This window comes from Lissotriton vulgaris, chromosome 12 (assembly GCF_964263255.1).
Source record: "Lissotriton vulgaris chromosome 12, aLisVul1.2, whole genome shotgun sequence".
NCBI lineage: Eukaryota > Metazoa > Chordata > Amphibia > Caudata > Salamandridae > Lissotriton > Lissotriton vulgaris.
This window is the reverse complement of record NC_141700.1, coordinates 483,409,177-483,422,722: the sequence shown is the minus strand read 5'-3', so window position 1 is coordinate 483,422,722 and position 13,546 is coordinate 483,409,177. Positions and strand designations below refer to the sequence as shown.

The window sequence follows — 13,546 nt, the reverse complement described above, 5'->3', positions numbered from 1 at the left end:
TCAAAATGGTATGGAATACTGGACACTATAGACCTGGAGTGCCAAATGTGTGGCTATAAGAGGGTGGCTTCATTCTTTGCTCTAGCCGTAGAGCCCCTAGTCATACGATTACGCCAGGAGGGGGAGAATCAGGGCATACCCATAGCGGGTATCACACATAGCGTCTCCATGTACGCAGATGACCTTTTAATATACGTACGGGACATCACCGCAGATCTGACATCCTTATGGACGACGCTTGCAGATTTTGCAGAGGCAACCTGGCTTAGAGTAAATTGGAATAAGTCCACGGTCTATTCACTACAACCAGACCTCACCCCGAGGACATTCCGATCGGAGGGCAGAGCTTAGCATGGAGCGCAGAAGCCCCCCCGATATCTCGGGGTTCGCCTGTACCACTTCCCATCCGAAATGTTCGAGGACAATCACTGCAGAGCACTGGCCGGGATACATTCAGCGGTGAGTTTTTGGAAGAACCTCCCGTTGGCCCGGATAGGATGTGTGGACTTAGCTAAGATGATTATAGTTCCACGGCTATTGTATCACTTTACAAATCCACTGGTGATCCCACCCCGAGCATTCTTCCGGGACTTAGACTCGCTCCTTACCTCGCTAATCTGGGGAGGGGGCAGACATATAATAGCATTAGCGAAATTACAATTACCCATCACCCAGGGAGGACTGGGCGCACCTTCCTTCGAATCATACTTTCTGGCGGCACAACTGCAGTGGCTATCCTACTGGACGGCAGGTAGACACACGGGGGAGACACGCAGCTTCGGGCCCTATTCCAGTTCTAGAAATCCGCGGCATTTTAGTGCCAGGCACTAAGCAGCGGCGCACATACCCAATACAGGTGTTGATAGCTCGTAAATGTATTCAGAGGATACACTGGCTGTCGGCAGGGGCGCCTTTGTATTCTCCGCTGCTGCCACTGGTGGGTTGGCCCAGACGAGAGGCATACTACACAACTGGCATGCTTCGCATATGGATAGATCACTCTCTAACCGAGATGGAGTCCAATTTTTGCTCCACAGCAAACTCACAGAGAGCTATCGTCCATGTCATGACCTGTCGGGGGGAGAACCGGCAACCCACCCAGTCATCCAGGCAATCATGTACATGGGAAGGGGTCTGCACCTGGTTACTTGGCTATATAAAGCCATACTAGAGCTTTTAAACAAACCCCTAGGTGCACTGTGAGTAACATGGAAGGAAGAACTGGGATGCCAGTTACACGATAAAGAATGGGAGACAGCACTTGAATACCCCAAGAAGGTGTCCCGAAAAGCACATTTTAAAAATATACAATTTTATATCTTACATAGAGCATATCAAACACCAGCGCGTCTCCAGCGGTTTTACCCAGCTACACAATTCCTGTGCCCTAGATGTTAATCATCGAGCGCAGACTTTTATCACATGTTCTGGAATTGCCCTACAATAAAACCGTACTGGCACACTATCCACAAGACACTCCGGGACCTCAATGGTCTAACTAACAAGGACACATGAGAGGCCTGCATACTAGGAATCTTCAGAAGGCGGAAACAGCACAAAGTATTAATTCACTTTGCATCTCTGTCATCCTCGGCCAGGCCATTCGCAGTTTTATTAATCCAATGACGTCCCTTATTGATTAGTTGGATAGGGGTTTCTGTTTGGTCTTTTCTTAGGGCTGGGATGTTTGCCAGAATGACTACATATGGACAAGCAGCTGGGGGAAGGTCAAGCCTTGTTCATTCGTCCAACCTTTGTAAAAGGTTAGGGGCCTCCCCCCGAATAGCTAAAGTCTCCTGAGCCATAGCTCTTTGGTCCGAATGAGAAAAAGGCACCGTCTCTGGTCCTTGATTTTGAGTCACAGATGGGACCGGATAGGACGAACAACGTTGCCCCAAGTAGGCACTCGGGTTTCTTAGGGCACGCTACGAGTTTGGTGGGTTACTTCATAATTTTTTTTACTACTAACACATTCTGCATGATTTTGCGACTGCCCTTGACCGTTTTCCATAGTCACACCCTCTCCCAATGGCAGACATCCTAATGTTGGTAATTCCTTTATTGCTTTTTTAATTAAATCTAAAATCGCCGGGTTATAGGAACGAAAAGTTCCTTTAATTTTTCCAGAAGCACATCCATATTTGGGGCCATACATGGGGCAACTATCTCTTGTTGAGTTTTTTCCATGTTACCACCTGCTACACTTTCTGATATGATTTGACTTTTTCGTGGTCTCTTTGAGATACTTATCAATGGGTTTTTCGAGGGGCCCCATTTTGTCTTTTGCACCAGTACCACATCCTTTCAAATAGTGCCTCTAATGGTGGAGTACAAGTGCTTGCAGTGGAGGGAGGTGGGAAAGACGGGCTCGTCACACCCATGTTTGTCCCCAGCAAGGTTAATACTTGACTCTCACCGGTCAAACTAAATGGTATATCTTTATTTAATAAGCTATCAGCACCCAATGATAGTCTCTTCTCTGCTCGGTCAATTTCTACGGCAATCACGGATGAAGCCTTTGCTAAAAAGCTACCCAGATAAGTGAAATCTACATCTTCTGCCGGTGTTTGTGCTGCTTTCTTTCTCCCTAAACTAGCGACGTTCTTTTTTACCATATTGAAGCTTTTACCAAATGTCAAATGTCAGAGGGGGGGGGCCAGCCCGGCCTCCTCCAGGCTTGGACTGGCCCACCCTTGGCCCAGGCTTCGCCCAGGCAAGTCCGCGCACAGCGGGAGCCCTGCGATGTTATATTAGCCTCCGGGCGCTGGGAAAAGGTTGTCTGCGCCTCCTGCTGCGTTGATCTCTGGGGGCTGATGTCCAGCCGGCAGGTTGGGGATGAGGTAATTGGAGCTAAGCTAAGTCTAAATGCGAGCGGAATTCAGAAAGTCACTATAACGAGAATTCATCCTCAAAAACTGTAAATCGAAATATGAATTCTGTAATATAATTCTCACTAACAAAACATGCATGAATGAATGAACCAAGTTTTACAGAGCGCATAGCTACCCTTAGGCCTTGTAGCGCTATGGACGGACAGAGCAGGTGCAGAGAGTGACCAGTTTAAAGAGAATTAGTAAAGAGATGGGTTTTGAGAAGCCAGCGGAATATCTGTAGGTTGGGTTCCATGCGCAAGGTGGAAGGAAGTAGGTTCCAGAGCCTGGAAGCGTTCCAAGAGAAGGAACGCCCACCCCATCCAGATCACCAGACCCTCCTTGAAATGGCGAGGAAGGCCGTGCTAGAGCGGAGATTCCTAGCTGGTAAATAAGGGGTGACCAGAGAGTGGGTAATAGCAGGGCCGGGACAAGATGGTAGCTTGCACAATGATCCTACGAGCCAAAAAGGGAAGGGAAGAATTTTCCTCAACATCCTCATCAAGCCGAAGCAGATAGCAGAGAGCTTAATGGCTTGATGGTTAAAACAAAGGGCATTGTCTAGCCATATACCTAGACTCTTGATTTGGAGCCTAGGGGCTGGCATTATACCAAGGCAGGGTGGCCAGGCGAAAGCAGATAGGGGTGAAGGAGGCTTGCCCAAGAACATTAGCTCTGTCTTAGCGCCGTTCAGTTTCAGGTGTGATAGTGCCATCCATTCGGCCACCGCCTCTAGGCAATTACCCAGGTCGCCTGATGACCCTTCAGGATGGTTTAAAGCGACCACCAACTGGGTGTCATCGGCGTAGCTGATAATTTCAATGCCAAACGGAAGTACTATTTCTGCCTAAGGTCTCATATAGATATTAAAAAGTGTGGGGCTCAGGGAAGAACCCTGAGGAACCCCACACGTCATAGGCCAATGGATAGAAGAGAGAGTGCCCTCCGAGACTTGGAAGAAACGATCCTGAAGAAAGGAATGTAACCAGGTAAGGGCCAGGCACAACACACCAATATTTTGTAGTCGCTCGACTAAGATGTTATAGTTTACAGTGTCGAAGGCGGCACTAAGATCCAGCAAACCGATTGCTGCGGCGCCGCCCTGATCCATGAGTCTCCTAGCTTCCTCTGTGACTGCTAGCAGAGCTGTCTCTGTCCCTAACTTTGGACGGAAACCTGTCAGAGTGGTGAAGTAAATTATTGGACTCTAGGTAATGAACTAAAATGGCGTTTATATGTTTCTCCGTTAGCTTGCTTAGCCAGGGGAGAAGGGAAATGGTAGTTAGCCATGTTGGATGTATCCAAGTTAGGCTTTTTCAGAAGAGTCTTGACTTGCGCACACTTCCATGCATCTGGCATTTTTCCTGAGGAAATAGAAGTGTTGATGGCGTTAAGGATTACCGGGCAAATAACATTCATGACTGACGACAAATGTCGTGGAGAGGCCGGGTCCATAGGGAAGACTGAGATTACCTGTGTAGTGAGTCTATTCAACAAACTCATCTACCAAGGGAAACTCTATAAGAGAGCACTGAAGGTCAGAGCAGGAGCTCTTGAGGACTGGAAACATAGAGCTGGTCTGAATCGATGAAAAGGTGTGGGGTATAGCCTGGATCTTTTGATGAAAATATTCAGCCTGAGTGTCACATCCAACTTGGGCGTCCGCTGGATTAAGGGGTTTCTGTGAAGGGGAGACAAGGGATTTAACGATGCGGAATATTTCCTTGGGGGCATTAGCCCCCGCGCTAATCCTCTCCCCATAGAAGGAGGATTGTGTGGTCTTGATTTCAACCTTAGAATTTCTGATGACCTCCCTATATGTATTTTTCTTATCTGTTGGGAGTAATCTCGAACGCCTTTCTAGTTTCCTACATATCTGTTTGAGCTCCCTAAGTTTAGGAGAAAACCAGGGAGACAATCTGTGTTTAGGGTTTTTCTGGAGGTTTTTTTTGGCAACAGTGAGTCGAGCGACTCCTGCATCCAGGAGTTGAAATTGCTGTTAGCCTGATCAGGGTCCCGATCTAAGGCGGGAATAGAAGCGGCTAACTGCACCGACCACTGATTGGCAGAAAGGCTAGACCACTTCTTTTCTACCAGAGCAACAGATTTGTAAACCGTAGGTGAAACACTAGCTTCCCAGATCAGAGGGACTAGTAATAGTCGGTCCAGGGAAGGGAAATGGGTGTATCGACTGAAAGTTTCTGGACGTTACTAAACACAGCATCCAAGATATGGCCCTTAATATGTGTAGGAGCAACGCCCTTCGGTACAATTTGAAGTGCTGAGAGACTATTTAAAAGGTCGGATGCTGGCTAGTTAAAAGGAATATCCAAATGGATGTTAAGATCGCCCAGCACCGTGAAGTTGTAAGGACTAAGGGCTAACTCAGCGACATGCATCGGAAGGGAGTTCAGAAATTGTCCTATAGGTCCAGGGGGCCGATAAAGTAATAAGCCAGAAAAAGAGCAAGTCAGTGAGAATTCTACTGAGAATGACATGCCTTCGCAGTCCGGTATATTCTCAACAACAGACTGGCAACCAAAATTGTCTTTAAAAATTATGGCTAAGCCGCCACCCCTTCCCACCTTGCGGTCTTCTCTATGTATTCAGTATCCCGCTTGTAGGATCTGAATGGGATCCAGATCTTCTTCCTCCCGTAGCCAAGTCTCGGTCAGGAATAGAACATCTGGTTTAAAATCTTCCAACAAGAGCATCAGTTCCAATGAGTGCTTAGGGAGGGAAAGACAGTTCAGCAATAAGAATTTTAGTGGAGGTTTAGTCGCTAGGCCTTCCTTTCCACCAGAGCAAGTTTTAAAATTACACAGAGGGCAGCTTAGAGGCCCTTATCCAGGAGGCAACGAGTGGAGACAGTTGCGGTCTGTGTTGGCCCTTAAGGTAATTAGTGTATGCCTACTGTAGGTTAGGGTTTTATAAACACTGCCAGGGGTTCTGGCTCCTGGTCCCATTCGGACGAGGAAAAAGATACAATGTACAAGCTATACTGTATGCACAATAAACAATGTGGTGTCTACTGTAAATTTTTGCTTTTTTTCTTAATATGTGGCATCTACATGTGATGCAGTTAGGTACAGATTGAGCCATGACGAACCAGAAGAGTGCTGAGACTAGGTGTAAGCATTCATAAAATACATTTGTTTTGGGGTACATGCAAAAGAGGGTAAAATAAAGAAGGACAATTCTCCCTCAACCAGGTTCTTCTGTCCCTGATTCCAATCTACACCATTGGCAACATCCTTTAAGGGACACACAGTTAAAGCTACAAGGACCTTCAAATAGTAAAACAGTAATACTCACCCAGAGAGCACAGCGTGGTATCCACGGCAATCCACAGACATAGCCGTAGCCTATAAGAAAAAATAAAGAAAGTTTAATTCCTCTTAATAAAATAAGGTAAGAGGAGAGAAAAAGCTATCCAATTCAGAAATGGAATACATCCTTGATGTGGAATGGCTGTACTTTTCTTCTCCCCATAATTGGTTCTAATTAATACAGGACGATGTTGGTCTGCAGTCTTAATTAAATGTGGGCCTTAGCACACCTATTCGGCAAACAATGCACTGTCTAACAAAAGGTAGCAAGCACTGAGAGATCCAGCACTTTACAAATGCATAGTGTTGTTTACTCACATGTCTAAAGGATTTTTCATCTAATGGCACTTCCCCTAACAAAAACGGGTGCATGACAGCCAATTGTGGTTCTGTGGGAGTGACAATGAATGGTTTCTGAGCTGCACCCAAAGCAGAGTGACCATAAAAGTGAGTGCAGTGAGTGTGGTGGCACAATCGGTGGGGTTTGTCATTCCAAATATTTTGCTAGACACTATTGGGGAACACATTCTATATAGTGGCGAGTGCAGACAGAAGCACAAGTCGGGCAAGGAAAACGAATTAAGGATCCTAGAAGGAATGTCAGTATAGAAGATGGAAGATACATAACATAGCAATACCAGAGTGGAGTTGCCAAGAAAAATAGGGAGCAGGAGGTCTACTGAGGGCAGCTGAGAAGGATTTGTGATTGGATAAAAGGAAATGATGAACACAAGACCCTGAGACAAAGGAAGGCTTCTGAGAGTGGACGGTGCCCAAAAGGAGGTCGAAGTACTGGAGTGAATGAAAATACCTGAACAACTTGATGTAGATTGTGCGCAGTAAAATGTGCCTTATTAGAATGACTAGGACCAGAAATGGATTGATAAGAGATAGTCCCTGTGTTAGGAATGCGGACAAAAATGCCTGAGACAATGTAAAACACGTGAGCACCTGACAGGGTGGACACCAGAATACCTGAACGAAATGTCGGTACTGGGCTATTGGGACAGCGAATGAGTACATGAGCAAAGATACACACACAGTTCTAGATGAGACTTAAAGGACAGAGATGTGGTGTAACAGAGGATACTAGTAAACCCTTTACCAGTAAAATTGTTCCAAAATCTAAGCTGACATCTCTCCTCAGAGAGAACAAAACAAGCATTTGCAATGCAATAGGTCTCGCATTTGGAAAGTTTGAGATATTGGTATTGTAAATGACAAATGTTTTATTTATGTGTTGGTTTTGAAAATAGCGAAATAGCTTTGTCATTTACAATGCCAATAGTTATAACTTTCGCAAATGTGACACCTATAGCATTTGTAATGCAATATGTGTTGTATTTATGTGACTTACATGTATTGATATTATAAATAACAATAGCTTTTATTTTTTTTAAATAATTAATACTTAAATAAAAGTTATTGTAATTTATAATGGCAATAGCTTAAACTTTTGTAGATAACTTGTGAAGATTATGTTCAGTGTATTTTATTGTGATGAAAATCCAAGAACAGAAGTGAAATATTAACACCTTTTTGTGACATTTGTAATAAAGCTTGAAACATTGAGAGAACATATTTGAACAAGTTGTTGTTGAATGGTTGCACAGATTGATGCTGTAGTGGCGCTGAGTGATGTTGTGGTAGCGAACGAGTGATGTTGTGGTAGCGAACGAGTGATGTTGTGGTAGCGAACGAGTGATGCTGTGGTAGCGCATAGTGATGTTGTGGTGCCCTAGAGTGATGCTGTGGTGCCCCCGAGTGATGCTGTGGTGCCCCCGAGTGATGCTGTGGTGCCCCCGAGTGATGCTGTGGTGCCCCCGAGTGATGCTGTGGTGCCCCCGAGTGATGCTGTGGTGCCCCCGAGTGATGCTGTGGTGCCCCCGAGTGATGCTGTGGTGCCCCCGAGTGATGCTGTGGTGCCCCCGAGTGATGCTGTGGTGCCCCCGAGTGATGCTGTGGTGCCCCCGAGTGATGCTGTGGTGCCCCCGAGTGATGCTGTGGTGCCCCCGAGTGATGCTGTGGTGCGCCCGAGTGATGCTGTGGTGCGCCCGAGTGATGCTGTGGTGCCCCCGAGTGATGCTGTGGTGCCCCCGAGTGATGCTGTGGTGCCCCCGAGTGATGCTGTGGTGCCCCCGAGTGATGCTGTGGTGCCCCCGAGTGATGCTGTGGTGCCCCCGAGTGATGCTGTGGTGCCCCCGAGTGATGCTGTGGTGCCCCCGAGTGATGCTGTGGTGCCCCCGAGTGATGCTGTGGTGCCCCCGAGTGATGCTGTGGTGCCCCCGAGTGATGCTGTGGTGCCCCCGAGTGATGCTGTGGTGCCCCTGAGTGGTGCTGTGGTGCCCCTGAGTGATGCTGTGGTGCCCCTGAGTGATGCTGTATGCTATGCTATGTTTTGCTATCCTGCTTTGTTATGCTGTTTTGTTATTCTATGCTTCGTTGTGTTTTGTTATGCTATGCTATGTTTTGTTATGCTATGCTATGTTGTTTTGTTGTGTTTTATTATGCTGTGCTTTGTTTTTTCTATGCTATGTTTTGTTATGCTATGATTAGTTATGCAATGCTATGTTTTGTTTTGTTATACTATGCTATGTTTTGCTATGCTATATGTTGTTTTGTTATACTATGCTTTGCTATGTTTTGTTATGCTATGCTCTGTTTTGTTGTATTTTGTTATGCTGTGCTTTGTTATGCTATGTTTTGTGAAACAATGTTGTGTTTTGTTATGCTATGCGGTGCTTTGTTTTGTTATGCTATGTTTTGTTATGCCTAGCTATTTTTTGTTGTTTTGTTATGCCATGTTTTGTTGTGTTTTGTTATGATATACTATGTTTTGTTATGTTATGCTATGTTTTGTTATGTTATGCTATGTTTTGTTATGCTATGCTTTGTTATGCTATGTTTTGTGATGCTATGTTTTGTTGTGTTTTGTTATGCTATGCTTTGTTTTGTTATGTCTAGCTATGTTTTGTTGTGTTTTGTTATGCTATACTATGTTTTGTTTTACTATGCTATGCTTTGCTATCCTGGTGTGTAGTTGTGTGTGTGTCGGGTTGTGTGTGTATGTGGCTGTGGGTGGGGGGGTTGTGTGTGTGGGGTTGTGTGTGTGTGTGTGTATGTGGGTGTGGTTATGTGTGTGGTTGTGTGTGGGGGGCTGTGGGGGTGTGTGGGGTTCAGAGTGTGTTTTTTTGTGTGTGGTTGTGTGTGTGGGGGTTGTGTGTGTGGGGGGTTGTGTGGTGTGGGGGGCTGTATGGTGTGGGGGGCTGTATGGTGTGGGGGTTGTGTGGTGTGGGGTTGTGTGTGTGTGTGGGGGGTTGTGGTTGTGTGTGTGGGGGTTTGTGTGGTGTGGGTTGTGTGGGTGTGGGTGTGGGGGGGGGTTGTGTGTGTGTGCAAGATGTCATTACCAAACTAGACAGCTGCACTGTATGGTAGATTTCAACCTTAAAAGTGCTATGATGCAGCGATCATTGTTCGTGCCATAGTTCTTTTTAATTTTTAGCCATGCTGGTGCTGCACAGCAGCTCTGCTGCTGGACAACCTAGCCACAAGCATCAAAAAAGCCAAATCCTCACGTAGGTGAGACCTATTGGCTTTGCCACTGCTTGTTGTACTTTGCCTTTAATTCCCCAGACGTGGGGATAGCAGGTTCACTCTTCACAGGGTTTACACTGTGGCTTTAGCGGTAAGCCAGGCGTGTCACCATAGAATGTGAAAGGAAAGTGTTGTGTAGCGTTTCAATAACCCCTCAGCTCGCGCTCTCACCCACAGAGGCACCCAAAGCCTTTCCGTAAATTGTCAGCTTTACGCGGGTCTGCCCCGCGGGCCTGCTGGAATGAGCCACCAAAATTCCTTAACGTGAAGGACTAGTCCGTTTTCTATCATTTCCCACACAAGCTGTGCTATCGACGGCCACCAGTCGGGGGAAATAGGAGGGCGAGTCTGCAAGGGCAAAAGGGCTATCGGTGGGAGCTGATGATCACTGAAGGCTGGCTCCCAGAGATGAGGCATGCTGTTCACCTGCCTGACGGACAATGGTGAATGGTCTGGTGAGTGGTGCTTTTCAGCCGGCATACACTGTGAGCAAAGCTCTCTGCCAGCAGGAAGACTAAGCCAGCACCAGCCCGGCAAGCCCAGACAGACACCGCCTGCATCACCCTGCCATCCGGTGCTAAGGGAAACTTACCGCCAACACGGAAAGCCAGGACCCTGCACACCACGAGGCGCGCGAAAAATCATGAAGCACATGAGTGCCAGCACCGGCATCCCCTGCGCTCCCGCAGCCTCCTAGCAAGACCCGGCCTGAAGCGCTCAGGCCGGCCGCCCTCGCCTGCTGACACCCTACCTGCACATTGAAAAGACAGGCAGCAACAGGTACTCAAGCACCGCTCCCTCTGCCTCGTTTGCAGCGACCCGCGGTGTGACCCTGCGAAGCCTCCGGTAGCCCCCGCTTGGCAGTAAAGAGGTTGCCCGTCGTGCATACTGAGCCCTAGGAGAAGAGGAGAGTAACGCCGCACCATGTTCGGAATCCCCTGAGAAACAAGGCAAGCTAATGTGGCGGGGGAAGGTGTGGTAGCGCGTCAGAGTGTCACACACCACACGCAGGCCAAGCAGCCAGCGGAGAGAATGAGCCAGTGGGAAATAATCACCAATACTTAAGCGTTCACAACGACACACTGAATCTGCCCTGACCTGCCTGGTATCAGTGCCCCTACCTGCCGGTAGGCGGCGGAATCTCCTCTGCATGTTTAGGGTCCCTCGCCTGCTCGAGAAAGTCTCCACTGCAAAACTCTACAGCACCGGGACAATCAAAGCCGTCCCTGCAGGAAAGGCCCATTAGGCAGCATCGACCTCACATGGCTCGTAAGCTAGACAAGGAGGGTCCATCAAATGCCTCCTTCCAGCAAGGAGAAGGATGCAACAATGAGAGAAGAAGTCAAAACGAAACCTAAGAGCCGCGTGCGTGAGCTTCTACCGTAGACAGCTCACGTCGCACAGCTCTTAGGTTTCGGTTTCCAAGGCGCATGGCAGAGTCGCGCTCGCACACATTCACAGCAAAAGCGCGCTCACGAGGCCAAATCCAGACGGAAAATGCGCGCCTCCGATTCGTGTCCCCATATTCAAGTATACTAAAGTATACAAGAGGTCCATCGCTACGCTCGACCTAAAAAGGAAAGCTAAGACTTGCTCCCTGCTTGCTAGAATCCATCCTTTCCGACTCTCCTTCTGCTGCCTACGGCATTGCCAGGCACAAAGCATTCTGATGCAGGGAAGTCTAAGCATTATGTTACACTAACAATGTCTTTCCAGCTAAGGCATCTAGTACCAGGCAAGTAATTAATTCATCTGATGGGCAACATTTATTATACAAACCTGCACAACACTTAAATGTAATAAAATCCCACACAGACTTTTCACTATAATAAGCAATACTGATGGGTTAAGTCTGCGGATCGAATGGCAAGGCCACTGAGCTTGCCCTGGAGCACATGACCAAGTCACATTGCTCACCCTTCATCCCCTAGGTGATGGAGCAAGGTTTCGTACATAAAGAGACTTGCTTGTTTTCAGCCCTCTCGAAATAACATATAATGTACTAATCAAAATGATTCATCTTACTAATAATTGCACCACACGACATTTCTAGTATCTAAGGGAAGCTTGACAATGTGCTTTTACTAACAGTAACCTGAATGCATTAAAATGGCCACCGAAAACGCGGGAAACTTTCTGCACATGCGTCTTCCACACTCACTTCGTGTGACGTATCTATGCTTGGGGGAATTTCTTTGCAGCTGCAGACTAGAATGAAGATGGCTGCTTCATGTTTTACATACAAAAGCTCCTGCTGCTGCTCTAACTAAACTGTTCGTTCTGCATAACTATTAATGCTATAGTTAAAATAAAGTAATGGGAATAGAGTAGAGATAAGTGGTATACAGTGCATTCATTTATTTCCTTTTTCTAAATTGTTTCTCTTTGACTTTGCTGCTAGCTCGTATTTGGGCCTGGCGTGTCATTTCTGAACTCCATCTTGAAAGAGCTGCGTCTGCGCAGAGGAACACAAAATCTCCGTAGCATTGGCATTGAATCGCAGCCAAGTCCTGACTTACCCGCGATGTTCATGAGAACTTTACCCTATGACCTCTCAAAAGGAAGCAAAAATGAACTGATCGAATACATTGTATTAATTATTGAAACATCTATTGCTGGGTGGAATAAAAGTGCATGGGAAAATAAAAGTTATGGGCGGGAACATTGGTCTAAATTATTGAATGAAAATGATCTCATGCTGGTATGGTGTGATGACCTCTCCTCGCCTTTTAACCAATCAAAACAAGGGAATGCACGAATTTGCAACACTGGGGGGTGGTACTTTGCCCTGGAAAATGGTATAACTAAGGAAGGCTTAGCTAGTTAGATTGTCCGCCTTGTCCGAGTAGCTCACCTGTCACTGACCCAACGCCTTCTATAGGAGATCGAGAGCAGAGGTGCTGGCGGAGCACTCTGTCAGAAGAATCGATAAATTACTGAGGGAGAAGAATCGATAACCCAATCGGGGTCCGACGGTTAGCCGCAGAGAGGGGTGTGATGCTGGCGTTGCACTTAGCTGAGGGTACCTGTCCTGAACTGCATCTGTCCTGGCCTGCATCTGTCCTGTCCTGATCCGCATTAGTCTGCACCTGTCTTGTCCCGATCTACACCTGTCCTGTCCCGTTGGCACCTAAACTATCGGGAGTCCTGTCCTTTATCGTAGCCCGTGGCCAGGGTTGGTCTTCACACCATTCTAGGTAAATATAAATCTGTGTGGGTATGCATTGTATTGTTTCCCTTTCTCACCCTTACCAAGTATCAATGTCTTATAGAAATCTCGCAATATTTCTACAGTTCCTCACATTGATTATTATATTCTTGCTTGAAAACTCTTATTAAGCTTTTATGGACTCGTGCAAATAATAATTTACATAGATAAAGTGTTCAAAACGTTCCAGGGTGTGTGGTTATTTTATGAAGGTAAATGTTATTTTTCTCCCTATTATTCTAACATACTTGATCCCTTAGGACTTAAATACAGGTGACAAGGATTGGCAAGTCAAACGTGTATAGATTTTTTTTTTTTTTTTTTTTGAAGTTCAACAAGATCTTTATTGTCGTGTTTTAGGAATAGTTGACACAGCTTTTGGCCTACAACCCTGGGGCCGGCCGCGAGGTGTAGAATCTCAGCATCAGAAAACAACACAGCCTTACAGCTGGCAACCCGGGGGTCCAGCGGCGTACCTTTAGTAACGTAGCAGCAATATATCGCATTCATGCGGAACCAGCTGACTGCTGCTGAACATGCAACTT

At 46.7% G+C, this 13,546-nt stretch overlaps 1 protein-coding gene across 2 annotated transcripts in view; it reads right to left on the bottom strand.

Annotated features, from left to right (window-relative positions):
* Positions 1-13,546, bottom strand: part of WDR59 (WD repeat domain 59) — a 1,027,519-nt gene that overhangs the window by 929,693 nt on the left and 84,280 nt on the right. For both annotated transcript variants that reach the window (XM_086945225.1, XM_086945226.1), the window contains exon 2: positions 6,186-6,235. In XM_086945225.1, the coding sequence (XP_086801351.1) occupies positions 6,186-6,235 (50 nt within the window). The remainder of the gene's footprint in view (positions 1-6,185; positions 6,236-13,546) is intronic.